The following is a 13,744-nucleotide window of genomic DNA, read 5'->3' on the forward strand; positions in this document are numbered from 1 at the left end:
TATCACTGACTCATTACATTCCGTTACGCACCACGTCAATGGAGCACGTGCAAATTACTTGCTTTCATAACAAAGACAGGTATAACAAAAACCACTTTTTATCTAGGTGGAGTGAAAAGTGAAAATTAAGTGAGAATAAGCTATTTCAGAAATACTTTGCCGCAAAGAGTACCTCAATGCGTTCAGCAGAAGCGGAGATATCGGCAATCAAAACACGGTCTCCGCTGTTCTCCCGTCCCTTCTCCAATGCCTCGTACTGTTAGGCTACAGCAGTGTGGGGCGTGCCCACAAAGCCAAACCAGGCCAAACGCAGTTGTTCTCAGCAAGCGTGAGCAAGCCGCGGAGCGCTTACCCAGTGGACTCGTGGCGGCACCACGCGGCGACAGCGGTATCTACATTGCATAGCCGACCGCAGCTACCAATAGCAGCCGCGTATGGGAATCCACTTTATTACGAAATAAAGCGATAAAGCGTTCAGAACAGAGTGAGGAGCAGACATCTGTTTGAAAAGGGAACGTTTGAGAGAAAGGTGACGTCGCGGACGTGCGACAGCAAAACTTGGCTGAGATGTTAGAGTGTTTTAGTTGAGCGTCTTTACAGTACGCTCCGCTCCGAGCTGCCCCGCTAAGCCACAGCGGAGGGGCGGCCGATTTTCGCGTTTTAGTTATACGTTTAGCGTAGCGGAGCGGACCTTTCGTGGTTGCAGCGCCCCCTGGCTAAATTCAGGGTAATGCAAGAAAATAAAAACACTTTATGAACACTCTTATACAGTAAAACGCATATGTATGTATATATATATATATAACTTATTTCTCCATGAAGTATCTAGACGTGCGCTTGTAATGCGTTACCGGTCCATTTTATCCAATGGAAAATAAAGCGCCGTCTTGGGGAACGCCACGTGTTAGCCAGCGCGCTTGCTTTCTGCATCCAATCCAATCCGTTCTGACGCCAACGCTAGCCAAAGTGCTGCCCGGCACGCTCCGCTCAGGCAGCTTCTAAGCGGACCGTGTTCCTAGCTCCGCTATCCCGCTTACGGCTAAGCGGACGGCGCATGCGCATTCGTGCTTCCGCTCCGCTTAACTGCTTAGCGGAGCGTAAACACGCTCAACTAAAGCACTCTGTTAACAGCAGCGTGTGCTACCCGCGGGCTATGTTGAGTGTTTTAATTGAGCGTCTTTACGGTACGCTCCGCTCCGAGCTGCCCCGCTAAGCCACAGCGGAGCGGCGGGCGATTTTCACGTTTTAGTTATACGTTTTGCGTAGCGGAGCGGACCTTTCGTGGTTGCAGCGCCCCCTGGCTAAATTCAGGGTAATGCAAGAAAATAAAAACACTTTATGAACACTCTTATACAGTAAAACGCATATATATATATATATATATATATATATATATATATATATATATATATATATATATATATATATATATATATATATATATAACTTATTTCTCCATGAAGTATCTAGACGTGCGCTTGTAATGCATTACCGGTCCATTTTATCCAATGGAAAATAAAGCGCCGTGTTGGGGAACACCACGTGTTAGCCAGCGTGCTTACTTTCTGCATCCAATCCAATCCGTTCTGACGCCAACGCTAGCCAAAGTGCTGTGCTGCACGCTCCGCTCAGGCAGCTTCTAAGCGGACCGTGTTCCTCGCTCCGCTATCCCGCTTACAGCTAAGCGGATGGCGCATGCGCATTCGCGCTTCCGCTCCGCTTAACTGCTTAGCGGAGCGTAAACACGCTCAACTAAAACACTCTGTTATTTCACCAACCCGAGGGGTGCTTCAGAGCCCCTTTAGGTACATTGAATGAATTCTGTGGTTCTATGCACCAAAACCACGATTTGATTATGGTACTCGCTGTAGAGGGGGAATCCGGAATAATTTTGAACACCAGGGGATTTTTAACACGCCCCCAATGCACGGGATACGGGCGTTTTTGCATTTCGTCCCATCGAAATGCAGCCGCCGTGGCCAGGATTTGATCCCGCGACCTTGTGCTTAGCAGTGCAACACCATAGCCACTATGGTACGGCGGGTGGCTTTAAGCACATTATATAAACCCGCAACACAAGACCTCAGTATGAGAAACGAGGTACAAATACAGCTTTATCTCAATTCATTTTATTAGCATATTGAAGTCAGTGAGTGACACGCGACTACATATGCTTCCCTGTTTTGACTAGCTCATCTGTAAGGCACCAAACCTTTATAAATATGTGCACTTATGAATACATCACAAAAATGAATACCTGTTAAAGCAGCTCTGGGCCTCGGCGAGAAGCAGCAATCACATCACAAGGAGGACCAAGAGCTCGTGTGTTCACTGATAACTATACTCCATAGTCTCAAGACAGATCCATATTAATTTGCTGTGTTGTCTTTTCTTGTTAGCTCAGATTCTTATTGTAGCGTCGAAGAAATATTGGTAGAAGTGCAGCACAGTAAATGTCCCTCAGAAGAGGACATAGTACACTACGGAAGGGAAAACATAAAGGAGGAAAGACGTGTCATAGGTCAGCATGATCGAATGAAGCTGGCACCATCGGCGCACGCAGAAGGCATAGACTTGAGTCGCTCGTTGAGCTGGCATTCTTCCATGAAGAAAAGCACAAGTCAGTGCACTCCATTTCATACATAGAAGGCAGCACTATGAAGGCTAGACAGATTTCTCGCAACGTTTACATGCACAACCAAAAAGTAGTGCATCACATATGAAAGAAAGATGTGAGGTATGCACCACGTAATTCGGTGTAATATTATGCCTCGTGCATTTCTGCCGCTATATATGATGCAGGTATTTATTATGGTAGACGTCAGAGATTTATATCTATCTACTGCCAAGCAAGCGGAGTAACATGTTTCTGCAACCATCCGCCACAGCGCATCACTGTCGCTCATGTCCAAAACGTTGTATATCGCCTACTAGGAGTACAAATATATGCAAGTAATATGTGATTTGATGTAAACTTGTGTCCACAAGTTGTAGTTGTAATACATGAAGTGGTTACTTCATACAAATACTGCAGGTCAAGAACAGCTGTGCTGCAAAATGCGTAGGGGGATCTGCAGCTGCACAATTTGCGCATCTTCCACGACCTTGACTGCTATGTATGAAACGGGGTATAGTTTGTGCTTAGCTTTGAACTCCAAAGGGTGAAGTATTTCCAGTTAAACCTCAATATAGCGAACTTCAATATATAACAAAGTGTAAAACACCATGTATTTTGAACCTCAATATGATGAAGTGCTATGCATTGATTTCAATATAACGAAATTTTCCTGCCAACGCGATGTCATACAGAGGCTATAAATAGACTGGCACGCACGCAGATGGTCAAATGGTTTAATTACATGAAGCTGTTTTCAAACGAACCACTCAAATAGCTAGCAGCCGCCTATCTGGACCCTCTTGTCATCATTTTCCGTACCGAGTCCAAGTGGGATAACATCCTGTCGCGCCCGACTTCGTATGCTGAGGGTGCAACGATGAGCCGAGGATGGTGGCTTGATGCTTAGTCTTCCCACACGAGCAAGGGGAGGGCAGGTGAGCATGCGTGTCTACCTCTAGAACAGCTGTGGCTGCATATGGCTGAGCGCATGTGGAACCCGCGCGCATCCTGTCCTGGAAGTAACCTGCAGCAGGTGCAAACGCTGGGTGAGCCGAATTGGCAGTGGCGTCATATGCGCTGTCTTCCCGCGCACTTCGTGCTGCCGGTCATGTAATCTCGAGTTTCGGAGATGTGTTGAGGCATTCGCTCCACTCTGCCTGCCCTCTGCGTTGTGGCGTCGGCCCACAGCGAGAAACACTATCAGCCGCGGTGGAGCTGCGCAAGCTTCGTTTCGTACCACTGATGTGAATATATCGTTGACGTGGCACGAGATCTTATCTTTGATCGCCGAATCTCAAGTTCCAAGAAATAAATTTATTACTTTCCCATTGAAATTAGTTTTTTTTTTTCACTGCCCAAGTGTTTCCAAATATTACGGATTTAAATCTAACAAAATTTCGATATAGCGAAGTAAAGTGACAATTTTACTGACTTTGTCATATTGAGGTTTAAATATCTTGCTTACGTTTGCTCTGGCACTGGAGAGGGTCGGAAATTCACATAATAAATGCACCTTCGTTTCACACGCACTGCAGTCAAAACAATTTGGGGAGGGAACTCGACAAAGCCTGCTGAACTCAAGCACTTTGTTGGGCAGGCCAAAGAGAGCTGATACAACGGGGTGAGGAGGAAGGCACGCTCCTTTCTGCTGTAACCGGTTTCAGCTAGAGGGCACAGCAGACAACCAGCAGCTACAAAAGTGGCGCGAGACAAGCTTATACCAAATGTGGTGAGCCACATCGAAGGTGTTCACATAGAATGTGAATGCGATAGATGGTTTAGTGAATGACAATGACTCAGATGAGATAATGACATGAGCGTAGGCCAACAACTAAGCTTTTGTCACTAGTCTCAAGACGGATCCATAATGAATCGCCTTCTTGTCCCTTTTTGTTTACTTAGATTAGTGTAAGATAATGACCTGGACAAGATGAGAACCAACAGCTAAAGTAGCTTGTCTCGAGAAGGATTCATACAAACTTCTCCTGCTATATCTTCTCATCAACTTAAATTACCGCACATTCCACCAGCATCCTTCATTATGTGAAAAGAAGCACTTGCCCAGATAGCCCTTTGGCAACGCCCCCCTCTGGTATCACAAACTGGGAGATATCATGCTTTGGTGTGAAATGCGCTAGGTTATCGTTGCTTTTCAGAAGCAACCCCAATTCCCACAGGCCGACATGCCTGCTCTTTCCCTGACTAGCATAAACAAACACACTGGTCTCTGGGCTCTCAGCTAGCTGGGTAAGCTCCAATAAAACTTCTTCGGGGATGATGTTACGGATGTGGAAAATCCTCGAGCACTTCGAGTCCACCTCTGTAGTGTCCACCAGCATCTCTTCAATACAAGATGATTGTAGAACCATACAGATTCCTGCAATAGAAATACAAACAAAACATAAAGGCACTTAAAGGTGCACAAAGCCAAAGCTTAAGGCTATAAAAAAATTTGCGGTATAAGCAAGGTTACAAGGCCTTGCTACAAAGCAAGAGCAGGAAAAAAGTTCAACAGAAAAGCGTAGCTTCATGACGACTTCTGTTAGCCGGCTGCTCACAACAAATGAGCAATGGTACAAAAGATGCCAACGTATAAAAGACAAGCATGCACATTAACAAAAGACAAGAGACAGCACCTGCTAAAATCTGTGTGCAGTTTTTGTCAAAAGTATACAGGCTATGTTGCCTGCAACTGCAAGGCTGACTACAGCCTGTTTAAGAAAGTTCCTGTTGTATGCCTAAAGTTCCAATTCGACGGAAAATAAAAACTTTCTTGCTCACCATCCAGCTGTCTAGAGTGCCAGGAACAAGTGCTATGGAAACTGCACCTTACAGCCAAACGACATATAGGGTGAAGGCGTGGAATAGCTTATATACTTTCGACAATGGCCATGCACATACTTGTGATGGAGATTTACAAGGTGTTTCCGCGAACAGGTAGCAAGAAAAAAAAAGCAGCCTGTGCAGATGAAACCAGCTGTACGTTGTTTGAAACCTTCCAATGAAGACAGCATTTTTGTTCCTATTAACTGAGTAATTAGCTGTGGTTAATTAGCTAACTTTTTAAATTCTGGCTTAATGGCTGCAATGTCAATATAAAAGTCTTGTAGAGAGGATTTGAAAACATTCACCTTCAATTGCTGCAAAAAAATTTTAAAAATAAAGCCTCTTTGACCAGTAATCAGTAAGCCGTAACAGCTTTTCAACCATTTCAAAAGCTTTCTTTTAAGAACCAAAAAAGATATATGTAAACAGTAACATGTAGCAAACAAGTGAAGGTGGTGTTTTCGAATGTGCTCCATAAACCGTGTATTGACATTTTGACCATAAGGCTAACAATAAGGAGTACAATACATTAGAAATAATTACACAATCAACAATAAGACAATAAGAACGGAAGCTTGTTAATGATGTTATTGATATCACACAGTTGCTTCCATCTGCACAACAGGCTTGGCTTGTTCTTTTTTTTTTTTTTGCATTTGCTTCTCGTTAGCTCAGACACTGAATGTACACACAGAAAAGTATCATCAACTGCAGGAGGAATAAGACGGGCAATGAGCGAAAAAGATGTGAATAGCCCTCACTACAACATTTCAATTCTGTCAGTATTGTAAGTTGACTGCACTGTGTACAAAGTCTTAAGACCACTACATTTACCATTTCAAATAATGCTCTTGCACATATTCCTTGCAGCAACAAAGTGCTTATAGAAGTACGAGAAAAATTATTATTGATCAGATTCATAAATGCTGAATTATGTTAAATATGTGGTTGCTGGCTGAAGTGCTGTTATTGACAAAGAAAAAACCTAAACATATTGTCACATTTTCTTCAGCATCATAAATCAGCATCACGCGCTCAACATATTGTCACATCAGCACCACAGTAATCCCTAATAGGATGCACTTCATTGCAGCAGAGGCACATCAATGTGTATAGGCTGTAGAGAAAAAAATGATATCAGTAAATAATATACATTAAATTACATTAACCATTACCGTGAAGGACAGCCCAGTGGGCTGTGTGTCCTCGTTTCAGGCAGGGCTCGAAATTGCCATCAGAATCGTACCTGTAAGTTGTCGTTAAGAAACCCAAGTGCATGACACATCGACATTGCAGAAATGTATAAAAATTTATACCTTCACTGAACCTACACAGGACATACGAGTTTCCATCGGGACAAAAAGTCGAAAGCAGGTAAATATTGCATGCAAATAAGTGTGTTGACATGCGAAGCTCATTAGGCTTTATAGAACAGAGCATTTTGAATCTATGTGCTTTCTTTTTTTTTGGCCAAGAGCAGTTTAAACATTCTCGTTAACTGCACCTACAAAGCAAGCAACCCAAAAGAGGCGTAAACTATTTTCTCGATGTATGAAGTGCACATATCATTTATATAGCTTGCATGTAACCCGACATATCACCTCCCTAATTCATAAGTGCAATTCGCTGCACCATGCCCTTGCAGAACTTATTGCTGTTGTAGTCATAACTTAAACAACAGAGTGAGAACTGTGCATGCTAGTTGTTGGTTGTCATATTCAACTTCATCACATCACATCTCACAAAATGCAATGACTGCTTTAGAACAGGTAACGAAGTAGGTTCATGGTGAAATGGCGGTGCTCACGTTAACGAAAAAGTAACTCTAAAAAATTAAGCATGCTATTAGAAAGATACGAACATGCACTCTGGTAGCAACACAAGAAAAGGGGACCACTAATTCGCCCGCAATGTAGATGTATGTCAGGAAGGCTAGACCCACTGCCTTCTGCATGTTCTGGCAAAATATATATATATAGGGTTTTTTTTTTCCTTTTTCTCAGGGAAATGAACATGTCAGTGATACAACCATTTTCCTGAATACGAAGGAAAGTTTTAATATCGTGACACTGTTGACTGAGGTAAACTGGTCTATCCTCCTTGATGTGCAGTCATGCTTCTAGTATAATTTGGTTCCTGGTAATTTATTTGCAACTTCTTGCGCTGTTATCAATGTGTGCGCGTGAATGTGTCAATAAGATAAAACATTTCGTTAAGAAGGGTGCACTTTTGCGCTAGTTGACTGGACATGATTTCTCTTTCTCACAATGAACTGACAACCTTCACTGTCAGACTGAGAGACATAGTACTTCGTGGCTCCATAAGATAGGCATGGACATAGACTTTTCTATATGTGCATAAAATGTATAAAAGCGTCGGTTCCAAAAGGCACAACCCAGTTAGAAGTCAGCACCACGTTTGTTTCTTTCTACCTTTTGTCCTAGTTCATCTTCCCACTTCGTCAGTTTAAGCTTACTAGAGTTGGCAAATCTTCACTGTTGCTTTCGTTTTCTGTCTTTATTGGTGTCAGGAAAGAACAACAAAAACTGGTTTCCTTGCACCACTCCTTAGAGTGACCTCACCCTTGCTAAGAGACATCCCTCCATTACCTTCAATCGGAGACTGAAAGCCCTTCGTCATGAGCTATAGTACTGACATGACATTATGGGCAATTCATTTTTGTTTTTGTGTAAAATGAAAGTAATAAAAGAAACCCTCTAAACTTGAGGAAAAAAATACTGGAAGGCATCAGACTGCCCTAAAAATTTTACAGTTGAGCCTCATTACAACAAAGTCACATCCGACACCCAAAATTCTCTATAAGCTTGTGTGTTACATGTCGACATCAGCGAGAAACATTTTATATTTACTTTTTCATATCCAATAATTCGTTACATGCGTTAATCTGCTATATCTGTGTTCATTATCACAAGGTTTCACTGTATAACTCCTACTTTTTCAGACCAGTTTTGGTACCCAGAAGGTGGTAGGGTCATGACATCATGATACACTGGCCTGCTCGTTTCTTGCATTGCAGCAGCCAAATGCAAGTGTAGGCAGAAGAGATACGTGCAGCACTCTTGTTAATGTTTTTGTGAGCAACATAACTGCACCAGTTTTACTGCCATGCGACTTAGCAAACTTGCTCTGTGTTATGATGTTGCGGTAATGTTTCTAGACTAGCTTCAGTATCAAATTAAAATATCTTATGTTTTCCAATCTTAATTTTTTTGCATCATCCTTTCTCATACAAGTGTGCAGTATGTCTTTTACAACTTCTAAAATATGTGTCAAAACTTTCTTGAGTTCATAAATCGGGTACAAGCACCATTAGAAGTGACAATTTAGCTGAGTTAAGAAATCAAGAAAGAGCTTTGAATAGAGGACCATGTTTGAGAACACAACAATTCATCTACTTGCCATGTTCTGGCAAAGCAAATTATATATATGCATAAATGCTTAGGATGCATAACCAGTGGACCATTAGAGTTACAGAATGGGTGCCAAGAGAAGGGAAGCACAGTCGAGGATGGTGCAAAACTAGATGGGGTGATGAAATTGGGAAATTTGCAGGCACGAATTGGAAATGGTTGGCGCAGGTCAGGGGTAATTGGGAATTGCAGGGAGAGGCCTTCGTCCCACAGTGAACATAAACAGGCTGATGATGATGGTGATAAATGGAGGTTCAAGCTAATACATGTAAAGGATACGGTATTACCGCTGGCTTCCCTTCAAGCAAGTGTCTGATGAGTTCTTCTCTTTGCCGATGGCTGCTGCGCACAATTTTAGAGCAAGGGTTCTGCAGACATGTCTCAGCCAACGCCTTCATGTTTCCAACTGCAAACAATACAGAGAGAAGGCAAGTGTGCTGAAACTCACAGATAATCAGAACAGATAATCAGTAGTCCAACTCAGTAATAGAATGGGTGAAGATAAGCAGTCGAATGCAACAGAGGGTTAGATAAAATGACAGGCTTAGAAAATTTGCAGGCATAGGATGGCTTTGGTTGATACAGAATGAGGGCAACTGTTTGGTAATAGAGTGCTAGCTTTGTCCTACACTGCACTTCAATCAGCTGGTGATAATGTCTTTTAGACCTTGGACACAGGCAGGCCCTTTTGTAACAGTGGATTATCTGTGGACCAAGGCCTACAGCATATCCAATTTTCTTGTTCCTCAGTAGGTACACTGGTTTTGAATGTTCCCAGGCAATAATGACAAAGGCTGAAATGAGTGAGTGCTAGTATGATGCAGGGTGACATCACGCATTCGGGTTCTTGCAAAGAAACATTCGCACAAAGTATAGAATGAAGCTACTAAGAAACCCAAATGCAGGTTTCCCAGAATGAAGGCTTAAGTGCTAACAATGTTCCCTTTCCTGAAACTTTCTTCACCTTGAAAATTTTCACACAAATTATTTGCTTATCCTGGTTTTCAAGATGGCAAAAGACAGCTGAAAAGTGATAAATCTAAACAGCACACACCAAGCGGTCTCTGTCTAGCCCTTTCTCATTTTAATTAATTTTGTGGCTAAGAGTCTTCCACACAACTAATATGTCTGAGCACATGGCAGATGTTACAGGTTAGGCTTTCGTGATTCCTGTGCCTCATAGTAACGCAATGATTTCTCTGGCTTCATGGGAGGACATGGAGACTGGTTTGTAAACAATAAAGAACAGCTTTTGTTGTGCGACACCTATACCAGAACTAGTTAAGTTGGGGCACTTGAGGGGAGAATCGAAGGGCTTATAGATACTGGCCTACAAAATATGCCAATGCCAGCCACATGGACTATGATCGAAATGAGACACTATTCCGAACAGCAACAGGTATGCACCTGTTTCATGGCTTGCTAAATCTGATAAGCAAAGCCCTGCCAAGTCCATGGCAGCATTCGGACACATATAGCATGCATGGTCAGACTACATAGTACATGCAGAATGTGGAAACACATATTATCTAAAACCCATCCCTTATGTAACACCTCAACAGGGGTCTTTAAGTAAAATAAAGCGATTGTGACTTGCCTCATGATGAACAATCGCTAGATGGCATTGTGAAGATGTACCATCTCAAACAAGATGTGGTTCCTTTACTCTCTAGGCTATGTGATCTGGTACTGTTGTTGGTACAGAAAAATTAAGCGCCAGGTGTCTATATACAGAATGGTTGGATAGGCAAGAAGGGCAAATAGAAAACATAGGAAGTTCTGCGTGTTAGAGAAGAGAGAAGCATTCATGCATCCTTTGTGGGGCTGGGCTTGGTAACAATGTTCCGTGTCCCGTCTACTCTTTGCACACTAGAAGTTAGCATGCTGCCTTCCTTGTGGTGGTGGCCCAGCTGTGCTTCGGCAAATTACTTTTATGCTGAAGGCCCAGACGTGACATGAATTGCTTTCGCTGGTGTGATGCAATAAACTTTCGCACACTGCATCAACACCAGAACTTGAACCAGCTTGTTTGCGGGTGCATATGATGGCACATGCTGGGTGCAAGCACTCGACAATTGAAGCACACGATGGCCAGGGTATTGCACGTGCAATGACAGAAGGGATCAGAAGCGGCCACATTGGTGGAGGTAAATGAAGCTGACAGAAAAGCAGGGAAAACACATTGGCCTAGTTGAGCATCAACACTGACGGCACCAACACCCAAGGGGACTTCATGTGGAAACTGGTCTGCGAGACCCTTCTATCCAATGTTGAACAATGTCTCATTTGAAGCAACAACATCAGGTTCGACGTACAATGCCACCAAGCCATGAGTGCATTGTGCTATGCTAATGAATGCTTAGTAGAGACATTTCACATAATCCGTGTGTGCTCCAATGCTGTGTGCAACTTGCATTTTGTCCTCTTTATGCTTGATTATAGGTTTCTGTGCCATGTCTGTTGCCCTTTTCTTCTTGTTCCTCTCGGTCGCATTTTTGACTCGGAGGCATGTTGCACCCCAAACCGAATCATAACAACTGGCACTGAAGCCACTCTCATAAGCTCAAGATTTGCCCACATTTTCCTTGGAAGACATATATGTCTATGGCAGGTCAGCCTGGTGCAACCCTGAACAGAAGTAGCTCAGTGTTGCCACATGATTAGTATCAGGGCCAGATCATCACACAGGCTAAAAAAAACTTCAATTAGTTAATGTAGTGCATCGTCGCTATGATTCAGCTTCAGCCAAACATGTTAGCATGGCTAACAAACAACGAAAGCACACCATAATAAGATGTAACACACATAGCGTTAGAGCAGGAAGCTTGAACAGCTAGGTAGTTTTAGACTACAGAATGCAGCATAAGCAGAGCACTACCGTGCCAGTTACACTTTCTTTAAGTATAAAACTGAGCAGCACGTGGCTAACACTTGAATCTTTCAAGTTGAACAACCTGAAAACATCTCTCCTTTTTTGGTGAACTGAAGCGACTTGGCCTTTCCGAAAAGAGTGTCGACACTCACTGGATGATCCTGGAGTAGCTGTGAGGCCATGCTAAGTGCTACTAGTCCACACCTGAAAAAGAAGACAAAAATTGCGTCACAGTTAAGCTAGGTTAGATCTCACAAATAAAAAGTAAACAGAGAAACTGCGCAAACAGCACTACATGTAAAATGTCTGTTGCTCAGCATAATTGTCCTTTCCAGCTTTGGTTTTACATGTGGATGCGCTGTCTGAAAGCCAGGGTCAAATTGGTAAAGTTCAAACACCCGGCCATTATTGTTCTGCCTCCCGTGGTTGTCCACGTATAAGTGCCCTTCCCCTTACACTTTTGAACCAACCAACTATTTTAGAAGCAAGCCAGGGTCATCTATATATGTCACGCCTCTGCGCCTGAAAGGATTTCACTGAGCAGCTAACGGGAGCGCACGATCGAAACTTCATGCACCGTGTTAGAAGTTCGTCATCGTTTGTGACGACTCTATTTTGACGATTGTGAATAAAGGTGTGGGATGAAGCCGTCCACTTACTGTGGTCCCTCTTGAAGAACGGGTCTTAACGGCGACATCCTGGACACGACGATCGCCTCTTCAGAGCCGGCCGTTATGCGATGAAGTTGCCGTTCAAGCACGCCGAGGACGGTAGTGTCTGGTTTGACATCGCCGGCGTTGCCTTCACCACTTCGCCTGTCTACTGATAGCGAAGGCGGTGGCGGTGGTGGCGGAGGTGGAATAGTTAATTGGGGTGTCTCCATGGCCGTGCAGCAATAACGCAAGGAAAACTTCAGGCTGCCTCAGGTTACCGAAAGTGAGAACACTAATGCATGCTGAAACAGCTGAAACTGTGCAGTTCAGTTTCGGTTTCTTTAATGCGGAAATGCTCATGGCGATGGCAACGCCATATTAGAGCGACTACAGCGACTCATAGAGTTACTATACTGACTCTAGAGGACATGCTACCCATAGGGCCCATGCATTGAAATCGAGAACCGCAAGAGCGCCGCCATGTTGCTACGCGCCGAGGTTGCCAGCTCCTGAGACGCTTGCTAGACTTGGTGACAGTAGTCAGTTTTAATCCGGCAACAGTAGCAGCGTAGCAGCATGGCGTCTCGCTTGTACTTTCGTGATGTGTGCGTGCAGCCGTGTGTTTGGGCTTTACAAGTTGGTTCTTTATTCTATCTTGCGGGACGGTGCGGGTGTGGTCCATGTTGGCCGTACAGGTGGCAGTTATGCAACCGAGGGATGATCCTGTTGAAGTTTCCGGCGGTATGCGGTTTTCAGCGGTCACGCCTGTTGCAGGAGTGTTACTCGACGAGATTACGAGCTCGAAGCTGTGGTCAGATTCCTCGTTGGCGTTCCGTAATTCTCTTCGCACGGGCGCGGTACGTCGCAAAAGCCGCTTTCGCGATCGTTTTTTTTTATTATTATGAGTACTGATCCAGCTGTAGGGCACATGTAACCGACAAACGGAAGTATCAGGAGAGCACCTGAGATTATAATAAAGCAGGCGGCGCAAGAACTCCAGGGCATCGAAGTGACAGTGGGCGGATCAAAGCTCGAAGCAGAACGGTACGTAGGTTGGGGCCGCCGAGGAAGGTGTGTGTGCCAGGGAGTGTTCGCACAGACAGCTACCCTGGCACGCGCAGCAGAGCCTCGCAAGGTCGAGATACTTTAAAGGCACCTGCGCCCATGATCTTTCTTTTGCCTCGGTGCAGTGTGCACGATTAAAGAGAATAATATGGAGGGCATCCGGTGCAGTCGCGAATGCGTCATGACAAATGTAGCTCGTGTCGCCTGGCGTGTGCAGTAATATCAGAGTTGGTTGTGTGAACTTTATGCATAATACGCTTTGTTACGGTACCTTAACGCA

At 43.9% G+C, this 13,744-nt stretch overlaps 1 protein-coding gene across 1 annotated transcript; it reads right to left on the bottom strand.

Annotated features, from left to right (window-relative positions):
• Positions 1-2,113: 2,113 nt before the first annotated feature.
• On the bottom strand, positions 2,114-12,747 carry LOC142587875 (actin maturation protease). Its single transcript, XM_075699196.1, has 5 exons — positions 12,406-12,747; positions 11,829-11,950; positions 9,154-9,280; positions 6,619-6,689; positions 2,114-4,994 (listed from the first exon to the last, which is right to left on the bottom strand). Exons 1-5 carry the CDS (start codon positions 12,627-12,629, stop codon positions 4,657-4,659), a joined length of 882 nt encoding a protein of 293 aa, XP_075555311.1. The 5' UTR covers positions 12,630-12,747; the 3' UTR covers positions 2,114-4,656.
• Positions 12,748-13,744: the final 997 nt, after the last annotated feature.

Source organism: Dermacentor variabilis, chromosome 7, assembly GCF_050947875.1.
Source record: "Dermacentor variabilis isolate Ectoservices chromosome 7, ASM5094787v1, whole genome shotgun sequence".
Taxonomy (NCBI): domain Eukaryota; kingdom Metazoa; phylum Arthropoda; class Arachnida; order Ixodida; family Ixodidae; genus Dermacentor; species Dermacentor variabilis.